Source organism: Silurus aristotelis, assembly GCF_946808225.1.
Source record: "Silurus aristotelis genome assembly, chromosome: 11".
Lineage (NCBI taxonomy): Eukaryota > Metazoa > Chordata > Actinopteri > Siluriformes > Siluridae > Silurus > Silurus aristotelis.
The window spans coordinates 1,858,046-1,877,561 of NC_139584.1; the positions used below are offsets into that span (position 1 = coordinate 1,858,046).

The 19,516-nt window shown below is 43.8% G+C and overlaps 1 protein-coding gene across 1 annotated transcript in view; it reads left to right on the top strand.

The window, feature by feature from the left end:
• Positions 1 to 19,516, top strand: part of plxna3 (plexin A3) — a 171,513-nt gene that overhangs the window by 133,711 nt on the left and 18,286 nt on the right. Inside the window, exons 12-23 of the mRNA XM_083554849.1 lie at positions 2,142 to 2,332; positions 3,165 to 3,313; positions 3,540 to 3,660; positions 6,324 to 6,460; positions 7,798 to 7,965; positions 8,089 to 8,182; positions 8,941 to 9,180; positions 9,261 to 9,404; positions 13,817 to 14,051; positions 15,837 to 15,979; positions 17,044 to 17,300; positions 18,152 to 18,218. Coding sequence (XP_083410975.1) covers positions 2,142 to 2,332; positions 3,165 to 3,313; positions 3,540 to 3,660; positions 6,324 to 6,460; positions 7,798 to 7,965; positions 8,089 to 8,182; positions 8,941 to 9,180; positions 9,261 to 9,404; positions 13,817 to 14,051; positions 15,837 to 15,979; positions 17,044 to 17,300; positions 18,152 to 18,218 — 1,946 coding nt within the window. The remainder of the gene's footprint in view (positions 1 to 2,141; positions 2,333 to 3,164; positions 3,314 to 3,539; positions 3,661 to 6,323; positions 6,461 to 7,797; positions 7,966 to 8,088; positions 8,183 to 8,940; positions 9,181 to 9,260; positions 9,405 to 13,816; positions 14,052 to 15,836; positions 15,980 to 17,043; positions 17,301 to 18,151; positions 18,219 to 19,516) is intronic.

A 19,516-nucleotide genomic window follows, 5' to 3' on the forward strand; every position in this document is an offset into this window, starting at 1 on the left:
CTACAGATACCAAAAAACTACAGATTTTAACGAGGACACTCAAACCTGTTCCAGCATGACAGTGCCCCCTGTGAAAAAAAAAAACCAGCTGAAACACGTGTTTTTCATACGTGGAACGATATTCTCATGAGCTCTTCGGCGTTCTCGCGCGTTCCTTATCTCAACATCTTGTCAAATTTTTGAGATACACGCCCAGACACGCCTCCTTACCTCGACCAACCGGCCAAACAAATACACGTCATGTTAGGATATGGTCATTCATCCGTTCATTATTTAATGTGCCTTTTTTTTTGTGACAGGATAACCATAAACAAATTCGCCCCTCAACCCCTGACAAAACCCTCCATTTTCACTAAAGACTAAACAGTGTCCAGATTATGGAGTTCAGAAAACAAACTCGCTTTGAATAAGCCCCCTAGTGGTGCAATCAATAATATAACTAGATAAATAGATTTGAAAATAGGATCATTCCATGTTTTTTTTTTTTTTTTTTTTTTCATCCTTGTATTTATAGTTTATCCGGTTTTTGTGCTCCACTGGTGTTTTTTTTTTCCATCTCTTTATCCTCATATAGGCATGTTCTCATCCAGACTAGCATTTTTTTATTGATAGATTATCTCAGTGTCTATTTTTGTTAAATGGAATCATTTTTTCAGTGGGTTTTTTTGTCCTTTGTCCTCTCGAGCACGATGTCGACAATATATTGGAAAAGGAAACCGAGGCTATATTGGATCTTCTGATTTTATTTAAAATTTAGCTACGCGTCGAACTAACCATGCTGTTTGTAATGTTTTTAAATGACTGGTTGCTAATAGAAGGTAATAAGACGTAATGAGCGAGAGAGGGTCGCGTTAATACGCTTTATTTTATAAATTAATTTTTAATGTAGCGCATCGGGTCTGCATCTTATTCATGAACGTGTCGGGGGGGGGGGGGGGGTGTTTATTACATCACCCCTTTATTTTGGTTTGTTTGTTTACCCGTCATTGTTTTTCTAATTCTGTAAAGATCCATACATGTTAAGTGGTGACCTCTGTGGTACAACTCTGCTGAATTATACACACACACACACACACACACACACACACGTATATATGCACATTATACATAAATATCGTTGGTATGTGCTTCTTTTAAAATGCCTCATTCCACATTGTCTCCATTTGCTGTAAAATTTCTGGAGATTTGTACTCATTCAGCTACAAGGGTTTTAGTAAGGAACTGATGGAGGTGAGGAGGTGAGGAGGCCTGGGGTGCAGTCAGCATTCACATTTATCCCACAGTTGTTTAATAGGTTTTAGAGCTCAATAGCAGGAGATCTTCAACTCCAACCCATGTAAAGCAGATCTTCATGGTCTCCTAGTTCAAACATCCAAAGACGTCCTATACAAATTTTTTTTCTCTCGGGAGAAATGAATTTCTTGAAAATTCGAGCTGCTTCTTTGTTTTTTTATTTTGTTAATTATTAAGTGCTCTTGTGTTGTTGAATAACATTGTACAGTAACACAGTTTGACATCAGACGTAGTTTGTAGTATCTTGTAGTTTGTAGTGCAGATTTTTAATCGATCCCAAATGATAGAAAAGTAGTAAAATCTAAAATCCTCCTATGTGTTTGTCCGATGGAGGTTTGTGTGTGTGTGTGTGTGTGTGTGTGTGTATAGTAGTAGTTGGGACTGGTGTGTCCAGCATCCTCCTGCTCTCTGGCCTCATCCAATCAATCACACACCAACTCAACCACCTGCACTTTCCCCAGCATGGCAACTTATTGCAATTACCCAGAAAGCAAGGGCCTACGTGTGCACGTTTGTGTGTGTGTGTGTGTTTGTGTGTGTGTGTGTGTGTGTGTGTGTGTGTGTGTGTGTGTGTGTGTGTGAGAGAGAGGCAAAGCAGCGAGCTGAGTACAGTAAATGCAGGCGTGGGCTTTGCCTTGGCTGCTTTCACCCTTACAGTTCAATTATCGACTCAGTGCGAGGATGCTGGCTCCACTCCCACTTCTGACCTGCCTTCATCCAGCTAGAAGAGTGCAACACTTTATCCTCTCTCTCTCTCTCTCTCTCTCTCTCTCTCTCTCTCTCTCTCTCTCTCTCTCTCTCTCTCTCTCTCGGTGTGTAATGGTGTTGCTGGACGTGTCTCCATACAGCTCTCCTGTATAAGTGTGAGGCTCAGAGGGACAGCTGTGGTTTGTGTCTGAAGGCGAACAGCATGTTTGAGTGCGGCTGGTGTTTGGCAGATAAGCGCTGCCTCCTGAAGCAGCACTGCCCTTCGGCCGAACACAACTGGATGCACCAGGGCCGTCGTAACGTGCGATGTAGCCATCCCCGAATCACCAAGGTAACACACACACACACACACACACACACACACACACACACACCTACCAGACATAACATTCTGAGTGGTGAAGTGAAGAACACTGATGATCTCATCATGGCACGTGTTAGTGTGTAGATGTATTTATCAGGCAGCAGGTGAACATTTTGTGCTCAAAGTTGATGTTAGAAGCAGCAAAAATGGGCGGAAGGATTTGAGCGACAAATTGTGGCGTCTAGACGTCTGGGTCAGAGCGTCTCCAAAACTGCAGCTCTTGTGGATGTTCCTGGTCTACAGTGGTCAGAATCTATCTAAAGTGCTCCAAGGAAGGAACAGTGGTGAACCGGCGACAGGGTCGTGGGGGACGAGGATCACTGATGCGCGTGAGGAGCGAAGGCTGGTCCGTGTGGTTCCGATCCAACAGACGAGCTCCTGTAGCTCAAAACTCAATCTTTACATATTTGAAGACCGTTTGAGACAATAGACGCAGATTTACAGAGATTATAAAGTTTGGATTTACAGTAAAACTTCGAGTTGAACAAGTGGCATTTTAACCTTTAACCTCTAGAACTTTAATTTAGGCTGAAAATGCACAGAAAGCACAAAAAAAAAGTTTCATCACAAACGAGTCGTTATTGAGTACCGAGGTTTTACTGTACAAGTGTGTTTCTTATAAGTTTATCCCTAATGAGTAAACCAGCAGCAAGGAAAAACTCCCTGAGACTTCATGAGGGAGAAACCTTCAGACTCCATCCACCTCCTAAACACAGAATGTCTATTCATTAAAGTTCCATTACTGTTGGTGTACGGATCAGTGTTGGGCACTTAAATACGTGTGTGTGTGTGCATGCAGATCCAGCCCTTGACTGGTCCTAAGGAAGGGGGTACGAGGGTGACGATCGAGGGAGAAAACCTGGGGCTGCAGGTGAGAGAGATCACACACGTACGTGTGGCTGGAGTTCGCTGCAACGCTGTGGCGCAGGAGTACATCAGCGCCGAGAGGTAACACACACACACACACACACACACACACACACACACACACAAAACACTAAAATATGAGGAGTTTATAACAGCTGTTACTGTGCTGTCATCTGTGATGAAATGCTGATGAAATGTATGTAGTCCAGCTTGAGTTTCCGGTTCTGTCCTGTTTTAGTGAACGTGTGTGTGTGTGTGTGTGTGTGTGTGTGTGTGTGTGTGTGTGTGTGTGTGTGTGTGTGTTTAGGATCGTGTGCGACATGGATGAGTCCCTCATGGCGAGTCCCCCTGGTGGTCCGGTGGAGCTGTGTATCGGAGACTGCAGCGCTGATTATCGCACCCAGTCGTCTCAGACCTACGCTTTCGTAGTACGTACACGTTCATCGTACCTCCGTGATCATGACAGGAAACAAACGTTTTTGGACACCCGAACATACGATTGGTGCTACTTTTCGAGCATCCCATTCCAATTTTAAGTCTCCGCTCCGCTCTTCTGGGAAGATGTTCCACTAGATTTTGTGTAGATTTTTCAGAGACAATGGTGTGTGTCAGTAACATCAGGTGCTGATGGAGGAGAGGTGAGGAGGCCTGGGGTATGGTCTTCATTGCGTTCAATGGGGTTGGAGATCTTCCACCTCCAACTCATGGAGACCTGGCTTTGTGTACGGAATTTTGGAACAGGTTTGGTTCTCCTCGTGAAGGAGAAATATCATGCTACAGTACAGCATCCAAGGACATTTTATACACAGGTTGTAAGAACAGTTTGGTGAAGAACCACATATGGCTGGGAAACTCAGACGTCCCAAAACGTTTGTCCATGAAACAAACATAATTAATAAAATTTTATTTGATCGAGTCAGTGGTGACTGTGGTGAAGGAAAAACTCCCTGAGACTTCATAAGGAAGAAACCTTCAGAGGAACCAGACTAAAAGAAGTGAACCCATCCTCATCCTTAACACCGAATGTTTATTCATTACAGTTCTATCATAGTTGAGGTGTTCAGTGATGGGCACTTAAATGCAGAACTGTTCATGCAAACTGTAATCCAGAGCCGTTGATATTAATTCCAGTCCAAATCCATCCTCAAAGTTTTCGATTTCCTCATTGATCTTTAGGCTGTTGATGTGAAGCCGAGTCACACCCTACGAGGTGGTATTAAAACGTTTCAAGTCTAGCTTTCGAAATTATAGCACCAGTTGCACAGCTCCCGATGTGCACGGGACGATGTTGTATGGCACACTGACTTATGAAGGTTGGTGCCCCCTGTGACTGCGCATGCAGCCTTGTGCTGCCATCTGTTGGCCTGTTCCAAAACATAGTAAATTTTAAGAACACATAGGGTTTACCTCCGGTTACCCTTCAGAGAGTGGAAATGCCTCAGTCGGCCATTAAGGATCCGCCTTCCTTAGGGGCTGTGAACCAATCAGATTGCAGGCTCAGAGCTGAAGGATCAATAGGATTCCCACTTCTGTAATATGTTCAGATCTCCTATAGACTGAGCAGCTGAGTGGGGAGGAAAGTGATGGAGAGAGTCACATAATAAACACACACACACACACACACACACACACACACACACACACTTACTTAAATCTTTAAATGCTGCCTTGCATGATTGGGCCATTTAATCTATTAGTCCAAGCCCAGAGGCTAGCACAGAAACACACACACACACACACACACACACACACACACACACACACACACACACACAAACACACACACACACAATGACATCCACATTACATACATCATTCCTCAGCCAACAGTTCCAGAGATGCAGTGTACTTTTTATCCATTTACAGATACACGTAATGCGTGCATTTCATTTTCACAGCTTATACAGTAGAACAAACACACACACACACACACACACACACACACACACACACACACACACACACACATACATACTTGGCTGACTCCTGAGGGTTATAATGAGTAGCAGAGGGCTGTACAGAGGGCAGAAGTACAACCATGCAACTAATTAAGGACAAATGTACAGGCCTGTCTGCTCTTTTATACACACACACACACACACACACACACACACACACACACACACACACACACACACGGACACACACACACACAATCCAATATCACAAAACAGATGATCTGAACATGTAACACAGAAGCAGCCAGAAGGTTTTTATTACAGAAATTAGCATTGGTGTTACACAAATACGGCGTGTGTGTGTGTGTGTGTGTGTGTGTGTGTGTGTGTGTGTGTGTGTGTGTGTGTGTGTGTGAGTGTGTGTGAGTGTGTGTGTGAGAGTTTAGGGACAATATATGCATGTATTTTCTATACGTTCTCACAGGAGACCTGGGGAGTCTGCAGGAGTAGTAATATTTGAATGTTGTGGGTTGTCTGGACAGTAACGACGGTGCGTTAGAAGGACAGGAGGTCGGACGGATGGTTATTGCGTTTTAATGTTCGATATACGAATGAATGGCTGCCATAAAGACAAGGAAGAGACAGAACACAGTGCTTCATGGGTGACAGGAAAACAGAGGTAGTAGGAGAACTGATGAAAGCTGTATAGTAGCATTTGGTCTCCTTCATCCCCCCCCCCCCCCCCCCCTTTAGAATACTTTATTGATCCCACAGGGAAATGATTATTTCTTGGCACATCCCAGCGATGTCAGGAAGCTGTGATACACCACCCTTGTAGCACAGAGATTTAAGGGGCCTTGCTCAAGGGCCCTGCGGGTAGCTACACCAGGAACCTTAACCACTGAGCTCCCACCTCCACAAATCTAACCTAGTGCGTCTAGACGATCAAAACCGATACGGGGTGAATTGTAGGCGAGTGCGTGATCGTGCCTCTAATTAGGCAATTTCTGTAAATCTTTAGTATTTGCATGTAGTATGTCATTGTAATATATATATATATATATATATATATATATATATATATATATATATATATATATATATATATATATATATATATATATATATATATAAAGACTATCAGAACTTGTCTGCAAAACCTGGAATTTCCGCATCTGTGTGTTTTTCACCAGACGCCCAGCTTCGGTCGTGTGCAGCCGGATAAAGGGCCTGTGTCCGGAGGGACCAGACTGACCATTTCCGGCCGGCATCTGGATGCAGGAAGCGCCGTGACCGTGTTCCTGTCTCTGGAGGCGTGCGAGTTTGTCAGGTAAGGAGTCTTTCTTCCTCACACTTGCCGAGTTCACCACGGCACGTCAAGGCGAGATGAACAGACGATATGAGAGAAAAAGCAGCGAGTCCACAATCATTCTACTGCACGTCAGTCAGAGTAAATGTCATATTGTGACTAAAAGCAGAGGACGACGGGGTGTGGAGCCACGTGACTGGATTTACTCACACATCGCCTCACATCAGTAAACTCCAGGATATCAGTCAGGGATGAAGACTAGTGACTAGTAAACGGTTTGCTTTTCGGCTGTAACCCGACACAAATCACAAATCACAGACACTGAACTTTTCCTGTCTGATTAACTCTTCCTTCTTGATTTAGATTGACAGGCATATAGGCCACACCTTTTTTATTCATACTGACACCCACAAAGGCCACGGCTTCTCAATTACACTGACAGAAACAAAAACCACGCTTTTTTTTATTTATCCTGACAGCCACAAAGACCACGCCTTCTCCATTTATCCTGACAGGCACAAAGACCACGCCTTCTCCATTTATCCTGACAGGCACAAAGACCACGCCTTCTCCATTTATCCTGACAGGCACAAAGACCACGCCTTCTCCGTTTATCCTGACAGGCACTAAGACCATGCGTTTTCAACTTATACTGACAGAAATAAAGTACCACTCTTTTTTAAATGTATCCTGACAGAAACAAAGGCCACGCCTTCTCAATGACACTGACAGAAACAAAGGCCTCGCCTTCTCAATGACACTGACAGAAACAAAGGCCTCGCCTTCTCAATGACACTGACAGAAACAAAGGCCACGCCTTCTCAATTACACTGACAGAAACAAAGACCACATTTATTTTTTTTTATCCTGACAGGCACAAAAGCCACGCCTTCTCCATTTATCCTGACAGATACATAGGCCACACCCTTCTTATTTTTTCTGACAGGCACCAAGGCCACAGCATCTCTTTTCATTCTGACAGGCATTAAGGCCTTCTTTATTTATACTGACAGGCATAAAAGCCACACTTTCATGCTTTATTCTATCAGGCAGAAGGCAACACCTTTTAGATTAATCCTGACAGGCACAAAGGCCACACCTCCCACTATGATATTGCCAGGCACAGATATCGTGCATGCTTTCTTTGACCTCACATTCACTCAGGCTCATCCACCATTTTCTCGATCCAAAACACCCAGAGGCCACGCCTCTTTTTACATGGCCTGACAGGCACTAAGGCCATGTCTCTTTTTCCCCTGAATCCCAGTTGAATGTATGGTGAATATAGAGTAATGAGGATCAGCACCTTCTCTGTATAAAGTATACAACCTATGGAATCCGTGTGTTTCCTGAAACAGACGGACGATGCGTGAGATCGTGTGTGTGACTCCGGCCTCGGCTCAGGGCTCGGGAGCCTCGTCCATAAAGCTGTTTATCGACAAAGCCGAGATCAGCAGCGACATGCGTTACATCTACACCGAGGATCCCACCATCCTCAACATCGAACCCAGCTGGAGCATTATCAAGTGAGCACTCGCAGCACACACACTTACACACCCTGCATGTACAAGCACACACAAACACACAAACTCACACAATGTAAAATCCAGAGAGCAGATAAGCAACAGCTTTTCGTCTCGTCCCTGCAGCGGCAGCACGTCCCTGACCGTGACTGGAACCCACCTGCTCACCATCCAGGAGCCAAAAGTCAGGGCCAAATACGGCGGAGTGGAGACCACGAACGTAAGCACGCACCCTCCAGCTATTTCTGCTACAGGAAAACCACTGAAACGACCTTCTGGGTTTTAAAGGCTAATTATCACTAACCTTCCATGTGTTCTACATTTATTAAAGACCTGGAGGGCATAAAGCAGGAGCGAGTAGCTTTTAATTTCATGTAAGAAAATGAATGTGGCTGAAAATAGAGGCCGCATGGAGGCACTTCCTCACTATTCCAGATGTGTTTGAGGAAAAAAGGCAATGCTCCGGTATGAAGCTACGCATAAAGCAGGACTCGTAGCAGTTCTTCAGATCCTCTGTTGTTAGATTGAGGATGTAATGATGTTCAGGTGGATAAAGGTTTTATGTAGGAATATGATCAGTGGCTTCTGGGTATGAAAATGCATGTATATAATATAGACTTTAAAAATGCAAATGTGTTTTATTTTATTTGTCTCTATATTTATAAAATCCATAAATGTGGTTTATGATACATTAAAGATACATATGAAGCAGCTACGATCCCCTCCTTATTACGATGCAGTGCGATCTTTCACACACACGAAATAAAAGCAGACCTTCTTTTCCTGTTGTGTCTGCATGAAGACGCAGCTCTACCTCTGCCATGTTAATCTTTATTCTATGTGACTCTCAGGACACGTCTCGGTCTCCGTAAGGTTGCGCTACGTCATATTCACGTAGCAGCAAAGTATTGATTTTTATACTGAGCAGGACTCTGACTCCAGATTAGCCCTTAACCCATCATCCTGGCTCTCCTTCAGGTGTGTACGGTGGTGAACGACTCCACCATGACCTGCCTCGCACCTCCCATCCTCTACATGAAGCGTCAGGCGCCCGACACCGGCATTCATCCGGACGAGTTTGGCTTCATCCTGGACCACGTGTCCTCCGTTCTCAATCTCAACGCCACTCCTTTCACCTATTATCCCAACCCGACCTTCGACCCGCTCGGGAATGCCGGGATACTCGAGGTCAAACCTGGATCTCCTATAATCCTAAAGGTAGGCGGCGGGTTCGGGAGCGGCATGTGTTATAAGTTAATCAATAATGCTAATACAATTGTACTTTTTTGCTACACCAGGGTAAAAATTTGATTCCTCCCGCCCCGGGGAACGCCCGCCTGAATTACTCGGTGATGATTGGAGAAACGCCGTGTCTGTTAACCGTGTCGGAGTCTCAGCTGCTCTGTGATTCGCCAGACCTGACCGGAGAACAGCGCGTTTTGGTGAGTCTGCAAAAAAACATAAACATGGTGGAAAATTGAATTTATGAATTTATGACTTTGCTTATAAGTATGAAAATGGATGTGTGGCAGACAGAGCCGGCAAAACCCGCTTCATCGAGTTCTACAACGCGCCAGAACGTCTTGGCCTTTTTTTTTTTTTTTTTTTTTTTTTTTTTTTTTTTTTATACCCGGGAATTTATGCAAATTTTAGGCGGCACGTAAAAAAAGTCGACCTCGCCGCATGAAGTATGTTTTATGACTAGACTCGCTGATACGAGCACTTTCCCCTCATCTTCTCAAAATCCCTTTTGAAATGTGACTAAACCCGAGAAAAAGAAGGAGTAAAAAAAAAGGAGTGAAGGATTAGAGCTTAAAAAGGAACCAAAAAAAACCCCGCTCTGGTTCGATGATGCGTTTTCTAGTCGGACGTAAATATTTGTCAGAATGCTGTCAGGTAGCCCTGTAATTACAGTCCCGGGCGTTTCGGTGTCGTTAAAACGGATCGATTCCACTCGGCGCCGCCGTCTCCGCCCCCTTTCTTTCTTCGCCGCCGCTTTCAGATTCCATCTGCCCGACTAATTCGGCGCAGCATCCGACTCCCCGTGGGTCGATGAGAAGAGTCACAAGCCGGGTGCAAATCAAAGAGCAGATTAGGATCCTGTGAGATATCGGAGGTTCACGCTTCGTCTCTATAGGTACCTCGTTTTCGCCATCTCTCTTTATTAATGCCATGGTGAAAGATAGAGCAGGGGGATGGGGGATGGGCGAGAATGATCGAGAGTGCACCGAAATCAGTCGTCTAATGACCTGACACATATCGACAGCTCTCTGGGCTTCCCTTTTGTTCTTCGTTCTTCCCCCTGCCTCCATAATTCATGCAGCCACGCAGCGGCAGGGCAGCAGCGGAAAGGTGAAAGTCGTTAGGAAAGCCGACAGGACGCCGCGCTTAATTGACGTGTGACCGCGGAAAGGCTAAGTTCCGTATAACCGCTCCACGGTCGGTCGCGGTTTCTAAGCAGCGCGCCAGCACTTTCCGCTCGGAGCTTCATTATAGTTCCACCTGCTCCACCGGGGCTTTTCACGGAGTCACGTGATCGGCATGCGAGCGGCGATCCGTATCCAACTGGGGGCCTCGCTCATGTTCTCAAAGATTGGGCTTTTTCTTTGCAACAGTTCAAACTGAGTTTTTGAAAATTCCCATTTTTGCTTTGCGAAAGGTCCCAGAAAGAAAAACGCTTTAAAGGCAGAATGGAAAAGTAAAATTTTTTTCCATTTGCTGTTTTAAATAATGATGGTCAAGATGGTGTGTTGAGACCCGAATCGTAATTCATCAATTCACCAGGGTCCTGTTCTGATTTCTGAGTTCTGAAATCCAATTTTTTTTATAAAGCACATTTAAAATCGGTTGCTAAATGATGGTAAAAAGCAATAAATAAAACGAAAAATGGAATTATAAAACATTAAAAGCATAGTTTCTGATGGAGAAACACTGCTTTAGGGTTCTGTGTAAACGAAGTTAAAGGGTTCCAGAAATCCAGCTTAGATCCCACTTTGGGGCCCTTGAGCAAGGCCCTTAGCAGTTAACCTGCTGGGTTGTAAGTGTTCCTGGATAAAGGCGTCTGCTAAATCCCATAAGTGTCATGCGAGAATTTTTTATTTTTTTTTAATTGATTTGAAATTTCCTCAGATTTAGATCTACTCCATCAATTTTACAAAACGTTTCTTTGAGTTTTATCTTCGGTAGTAGGAACAGATGCTTCACTTATCGGGTCTAAAAAAAAAAAACATTGGTGCACTTTTTCTGGCCCTGAGCTTCAGGATCAGGATGGTTGCAATTAGTTTTTTTATCTCAGGCAAACTTCTTTACAAACTTTTGAACAAAGGCAGATTATCGACCCTGGTTCTAAATCTCTTCTCTAAAACTCTCGAGGTGAAGGAGATACAGGTAAATGAATGTGATGCTTTTTGAAAGAATCGAGGGTTCTTGTTGTCCGTCATACGGAGCAGCCAGTTCTAGACTTTCAAAATCGAGTTAGACGTCTGTCCTGTGAGCTTCTTGTTGTCATGGTAACGCAAAGACGGAGAAGATAAGCGAAAAGACTAATAATAACTTAATGGCGCCGTCTCCGAGCCTCTCACGTCACTGTCGGGTCGTTGGTGTTGGAGCCGAACGAGAAATCGGATCGTTTCTGTAACATCTGCTAGACAACATAATAAATGACCTCTGTGCAACGTGGCATTTTACCGTCTGCTGGATATATTATATAATTGCTATTTGTCATTTGGCAGCGATGCGTTTTGCCGCACAGTCAGCCGTGAGCTGATTGTTCGCGTATCTCCCCTCCCTCATGGTGTTTTTTTTAACAGCATCACATAATTTACCGTTGATTATAATCCTCGGGGATCGGATCGGTGCCGGGGATTGGAGCCGCATCACAAAAAAGGCAGTTATTAAGCCGAGCTGTTGTGGCGAGTTATCAGCGTGGACACATTCTCCGCTTTAGCTGCCTTCAAAGACCAGATGGGGGTTTATTTGAAATTTCAGGTAAACAAACATTGGACGGGATCATTCAGTTCGCCGACTCGACGGTTCTCCAAGTAAGCTGGAATCCTTATTGAGGGAAATAAGTTCATGTGAACTCTTGTTCATGTCCAGTGTCTTAACAGTCAGCGGTGCACGAAGCGCACCAACCATGTAGATAAAATAGAGACACTCAGTAAAATGTGACTCCAGTAAAAGTAAAAATGTCTCTTAAACTTTTACTTGAGTAAAAGTACAAAAGTTTTTACCTTCGAATGAAATTAAGTATTCAAAATACTATGATTTATTATAACTATAATGTTCATATCGTTTTTATCACAAGATTCTTTATTTAATCACTTTAACGTGTAAAGACTCGAATGTGACTCTCAGCACACTGATCTATTAATAGAATGATATTAATGACTCAAACACTGATTGATTTCTATTACAATCATCATGAACCCAAAACCTTCTTCAAAACAATCCCGTAAATAAATCCACGTGTGTTGTGTCGAGTTCGAGTCTGGAGTTTCTTCATCATTTATTCCTCTCGAAATGTTCTGCTTGATGTTGAACTGATGCTGAACTGTATGTTGGTGATCAGTAGATGCACCGAGCGTCGATCAGAACACGTGTAAAACAGAGCGTGCGCTCGATCCTGATTGGTGACTCGCTGCGTGTTTCAGCAGTTACGTTTTTATCCTCATAAATAAAAAGAAACGACTGATTTCACTAAATGTAGTTGAGTAAAAAATTAAATATTTGAGTTTGAAATGTGTTAAAGTTACAGTAAAAATCTCCCTGAATGGAAACACTTTAGTAAAATAGATACGTGAATAAGCTGCTTAAGTACAGTAACAAATTTTCTACTGAACATTTTACTTCATTACTGTCCAAAACTTGTCTTATGGCATCACCATACTGCTAGTTATCGCTAGCAATGTTGCCTTTTACATTTACAGCATTTAGCAGATGCTTTCATCCAGAGCGACTTCTCATTTATACAACTGAGCAGTTAAAGGCTTTGATCAAGGGTTTGAACTTCCAAGCTTCTGATCACAAGTCCAACATCTTAACCACTGAGCTCCTACCTCCCTACTTCCTAAGTATCTAGCCGATTAGCCTGAACGTGAGCTAGCTATAATATGAAGATGCTTTTATAGGGACACCTGATTATAAGATGTGGAATGATGTTCTTTTTGAACATCATACATTCCACATTTAGTCCCCGTTTGCTCTTATAATAACCTCGACATGTTGGCAAAAGTCATCGGGACACTTGACATTTCCAGCCATATGTGGTTCTTCAACAAACTGTTACCACCATGTCGGAGGCACACAATTGTACAGGACATCTAGTGTGGAATTTTCCCTTTGCTTGAACCTCTTCCAGCATGTCAGCGCCCCTGTGCACAAAGCCAGCTCCATGAAAAATATGCTTTCTATGGGTTCAAAAATCTCCTTCTAGAGTAAAATCTTTGGGATGAATGTGAACGCTGACTGCACCTCAGGAATCCTTACCTACATCAGTACCTGACTTTACTCACACCCTTGTGACTGAATAAATCTTGCACTAAAATCTCCATCAAATCTAGTGGAACATCATCTCAGAAGAGCTTATTATATGAGCAAATGCGGAATGGGATGTTAGAAAAAATATTTTGGGCAAGAGGGCACTTGTTCTGATTTTGGTTCAGATGCTATACGATCATTGAAGCCCTACAAGAGGTATTTGAGTTCTTAAGGTTTAACTGCTATAGCACCTTCTCGCAGATCTCCTGCTGATCCCTAGCCAATCAGAGACGCTAAATAAATAAGATGTTGAATTGGAAGGAGCAGGATTCGAAACTGGGTTGACCCATCATGGTTTATGGATTTTTCTCTTTAGATTCTGGTCGGCGGTTTGGAGTACTCCCCCGGGACGCTTCACATCTACTCGGACAGCACACTGACCCTCCCTGCTATCATCGGGATCGGAGCAGGCGGAGGCGTCCTCCTCATAGCCATCATCGCCGTCCTCATCGCCTACAAGAGGAAGACGAGGGACGCAGATCGAACGCTCAAACGGCTGCAGCTCCAGATGGACAACCTGGAGTCTCGGGTAGCGTTGGAGTGCAAGGAAGGTGAGCAGATCTGCTTCTCGGTGGTCAGATAGTAGTTGTGAATGTTTATATGTGTATTAAAGAGTAGAGAAGTTACTAGTGACAGCTGAGATTTCATAGAGTTTGAAATGTACACGATTGTCAGAACATCGGATTATTTTTTACCCAAGTTATTCAAAATGTTTATAGTTCTGTAATAGTAAAAAGTCAGGCCACATCCACACTAACACACTTTTGTTTGTAAACATGTTTAAGTCAAGGAGAACGTAGCTTTTAGAAAACGATTACGCATTTTTTAAACGTTTCAAAGAGGCGGAAAGTAAATAAACGGCAAGAGGAAATGACTCGGGGTCCGAAGCGTCTTACGTTTTGCTCATGTGCAGTATAGTGGCGTGAGCGCTTTCAGACGTTACAGTGTGGAAAAGCGTCTTTTGGAAAACCGACTGAAAACCAAAGTGTGGACACGGAGTGTTTTTCGTTTTCAAATGATCCGGATTGGTGTGTTTTACCATATTTTCCGGACTATAAGCCGCTACCCCACGGTTTGAACTCCGCGGCTTAAACAACAAAGGGGCTAATTTATGGATTTTTCCTGGAATGAAATTGCAGAACGGGTTCAGGTAAACCAATGAAACTTCCATTTCATAAATATGGATGATGTTCCTCTGACGTTTGACCTGCCGCTCACTCGGAACTGTCTACAGGAAATGCGAATTATTCGTCACGCTGAAAACAACCGGGCATGAAAACACACTTCACCTGTGTTCTGAGCTGCACGGCATCGGGAGAAAAGATTCACCGATGGTGATTTTTAAACGCACAATGATGACAAAAGATAAACTTGAAAGGTTTAATTAAATAGTTGTGAAAGGAAGGAGGAAGACAGTGAACAATGACCTTCTTGGTCGGCTACTGTTTAGATACAAGCCGTGTAACAGTGTCTTTCATTAAAGCCTGTGTAACGTTTATTAGTTTGTGTAGACACCTGAGTGGTGTCATCATTTCACATACACTATATGGTTAAAAGTTTGTGGACACCTGACAACATGCTACAACATACAGGAACATCCTACACAATGTGCACCTCCAGCTTTGTGGTAACAGCCACATATGGCTGGGAAAATCAGGTGTCCAAATACTTTTAATGTATAAAAAAATATAATGTACATTTAAAAGGGATTTTCTTTTATTTCTTTCTTTGAGAAAAACGCATTGAATATTACATTTCTGCACAAACATTGTCCACTAAGTGAATTAATTGATGGTGACTAGCGTGATGAGCTCGCTAGCTGCTCGTTCGGAGTGGTCATGGTCGAGGCAGTTTCTGTATCGCTCTTATCTTTGCCGAATCTCGTGGAGTTAAAAGGTTTCTAATTGGCTGCTAATGTTTTAATATGAAAGAAGAAGCCTGAACCTGAACTTTACAGTTGATCGCTTACAATATCTGCTTCAGCCGCTTTAAATTCTCCGGCGTCTGTCTCAGGATTATCGCTCCTACTGCAAATGCTCTTCTTTGTGTGTGTGTGTGTGTGTGTGTGTGTGTGTGTGTGTGGCGAGTGATTGAACTAGGTCATGTCATAATGCCGCTCAGTGTTTGAAGCTGGCTTTATTTCTGGAGTTGTTTTGATTCTGTGAGATTTATTCAGCGCTGTTTAATGCGTTTTGCGGCGAGGCCTCGCGATTTCACCCTCACACTCCCTCTGACTCGCTGATGTACACTTACAGTGCAAAGAGTTCATACTCAGAAATGGGATTGATGTGTTTCAAGAGTTATAACTTCATCGACGTGACCTTCCTGTCCTCCAGCGTTCGCCGAACTGCAGACAGACATCCAGGAGCTCACCAATGACATGGATGGTGTAAAGATCCCTTTCCTGGAGTATCGTACCTACACGATGAGGGTGATGTTTCCTGGCATTGAGGAGCACCCGGTACTGAAGGAGCTTGATGTGAGTTCAAAACAAAGGCTTGAAAATGGCATTTTTCTTTGGGGTAGTTCATTCTGTCTACCTGTTTTTCAGACTGACTGTCTGCCTGATTGTGTGTGTGTGTGTGTGTGTCTGTCTGCCTGCTTGCCTGTCTGCTTCTCTGATTGCCTAACTCTCTATCTGTCTGTGTGTCTGTCTGTCTTTCTGACTGTGTGTGTGTGTCTGCCCTAATTGCCTGTCTTTCTGTCTGCCTGCTTGTCTCCTTATCTGTCTGCATATCTGTTGGTCTGTCTGTCTGCCCACCGTTCTGCCTGTCTGCCTTTCTGTCAGCATATCTGTCTGTCTGTACATCTGTCTGTTGGCCTACCTGTTTGTCTGCTTATCTGTCTGTCTGTCTTACTGTTTGCCCATATGTCTGGTCTGGTCCGTCTGGCTGCCTGTCTGTTTATCTGTCTGTCTGCCTATCTGTCAGTCTGTCTGTTTGCTTGTCTATCTGACTATTTGTTTGTCTGCCTCTTTTCTGCCTCTCTGTCTGTCTGTTTGTCTGTCCATTCCTTCCTCCCTAGGTGTTGTCTGACACTTGGATATGCAGTGTCTTGGTTGTAAGAGCTCAGCTCCTCCTCCACTCCCTCCTTGTTTTTTTATTTTAATCCTTCATCAGGAGGGAGAAGAAGAGGATAAAAGCTCTAGGATGTGCTTTAGAAAGCTTCCCTAAGCTCTAGAATCTACCTCAGTAGTGTGTTTCAGAGCAAACACGCTTTTTAATTAAAACCTCTGACACACACCCAAATCCAGAGCCCAGCAAAGACCCTGCGGAACAGGCGTCTAGCGACGTGCCTTCTGAAAAAGAACATTGAGAAAATAGTCAGCAGAAAAGAACGAGCGCTTTGTAACTGCGCTTGTGACGATCCTGGGTGCAGGAAGCAGCCGTGCGAAAAATAGCACATTCATTCCTCCGTCCCATTGTTCTCCATCGTTTCCTTCAGCTCATTGAGTCGCTATTTCTTTCTTTCTGCTCTTATTTAATCCAGACATCTATTTTTCCTCCCTCTCTCCTCCTACTCCCCTTTTTCTTCCTTCTGCAGTCTCCAGCTAACGTTGAGAAGGCCTTGCGTCTCTTCAGCCAGCTCCTCCACAACAAGATGTTCCTGTTGATGTTCATCCACACGCTGGAAGCCCAGAGGTCTTTCTCCATGAGGGACCGAGGCAACGTGGCGTCTCTTCTCATGGCGGCGCTGCAGGGTAGGATGGAATACGCCACCGTGGTGCTCAAGCAGCTTCTGGCTGACCTCATCGAAAAGAACCTGGAGAACCGTAACCATCCAAAGCTGCTCCTGCGACGGTGAGAAGATCATTTTTTGGTTTTCCAAAACAGAGGGGGATGATTCTGCTGGAGAGTCTATAGAGTGTTCCTGCTCTGATAGGGTTCCTGCTCTGATAGGGTTCCTTTGGCCACAAAGGTGTTAGTGAAGTCAGGTACTAATGTTGGTGAGAAGGTGAGGAGGCCTGGGTGCAGTCAAAGTTCACATTCAGTCATGTTCAATTAAGTTTAGGGCTCTATAGCAGGAGGAAACATTTGTGTGGTGAAGAACCACAAAGTTCCAAAAGTTCTGTCCATATTGTGTAGTTCAAATCATGAAAATTATATAGGACTCAAAAATTGCTCACTTGCCTGGAAATAAAGTATCAAATTTAATGGGTATTTAATAAAAAAAAAAAGAGGGAATTGTAAAGGGGCCTCAAACTGAATTGTGTGGAACACCATATTTCAACATTCTAAACCATGAAGAATCCCGTAAGCCTGCGAAAAATCCAGCAATTGATTGTCAAGTAAGATCTAAACCAGGCCGGAGCTTTGCCTGTCTAATCTGATTAGGTTCCATGTGCAGTAGTGTGAAATGCTGTTTTTAAAGCCAGGAACACTAAAACAGAAACATAACCAGCACCTGAGGCGAGCAGCACCTCTTCATCTTCAGCCAGTGAGGTTTCCAGAAACCAGGCTGAATTATGGCACGCCTGTTATTTCCCACAGCTTTCTCCAAAAATGTCGGAAATTCTTGGCCGAGTCGAATCCGTCTTATTTCAGACTCCAAAAATAGGAAGCATGAAAAAAATAAAATACAGAAGAATAGATAAAAAAAAAAAACGAATCAAAGGAATTGTTAACATGCTGCATCTCTCTCTTTTTTGCAGAACGGAATCCGTGGCTGAGAAGATGCTCACCAACTGGTTCACGTTCCTTCTGCATCGCTTCCTCAAGGTTTGCCAGAATTTCCATTGTCGTTTTTTTTTTCCTTATTTATCTTTGAAGCTCGACGGAACAGTACAGGTTTGAGATTTGCCATCTCCCTGCTGGGAAGATGCTTCCACATGCTGGTGGTGTGGAGGTGGATCTGGCTCATGCTGCAAGGCTTCAGAAATGCTACAGTTTCTCCGCAGACTGCAAACAATCCCTTAGGGTCCAGCTGGGCATTCATCCAAACCCACATCCTGTCAGGTGGTTCCTACACGAGCAACAATGTCCGCCTCGCTGCAAAGCTGCAGAACCCCTGGTCAGGTCCCTCACATCAGGCCTGGTAGATGGTAGAAACGCTCCTCGGAATGCACTCGTAGATGTATGCTGAAGGTTTATGTCCAATCGGTGCAGATGATGAGATCATTCCACAAGCTTTTCTCAAGGCTCAGCCTCCAAGTGTCTCCATATCTTTCTAAAAACTATACAATTTATCCATGTTGGTATTGTAGGTTCCTACCAGTCACTCAAGACGTCTTTTCAGATGAAGAAAATAATAAACATGCATCTGTAAAGACCCTCCAAAAGTATTGGGGCACCTGACTTTTTAAACCGTGTTTGATTCTTCTCCAAACTCTTAGCACATATCTGGAGGCACACAATTATGTAGGACGTCTTTACTTGAACTAGGAGACCCAAACCCGTTCCACCATGACGATGCCCGCTGTGCACAAAGCCAGCTTTGTGAAGATACGCGTTACACGGGTTAGAGTGGAAGATCTCCTTCTAAAGAGCTTAAACACTATGCGAATTGCGAATATAATCTTTTTTTTCTTTATCACTTATGTTATAGCAGCTACAAACAGACGTTTACGCAGCAAAACTCTTTTCTTTTCATCTCTTGAAGTGAAAAAACACCGATTAAAAATCCGCTGAAACTGGAGACTCCTTCAAAACATGTCCGTATGAAAAAGCTTCATAATGTTCATAAAATGAAGCAGCTTTGGGAGTTAAGGGCCTTGCTCAGGGGCCCATGGCAAATCTGTAGAATATTAGATTCGGGTGATGTAGAACGCCTGCTATAAAGGTCTCTGTGGAAACGACATTTCAGAACAAGCGGATAAATATGTAAATTACATCTGGGAACGACAACCAACGGACCAATCAGAATGAAGAGTGTTTACAATTGTCTGCTCGTATTTCTCTCTCTATGTCCTTTTCTCTCTTTTCGTCACCCCCCTCCCTCGTGCTGGGTCTGTATGCACGTGTAGCCGAGCGTGCATCAGGATGTCAGGCCGTAATTAATAACGTCAGGCTAATCTAGC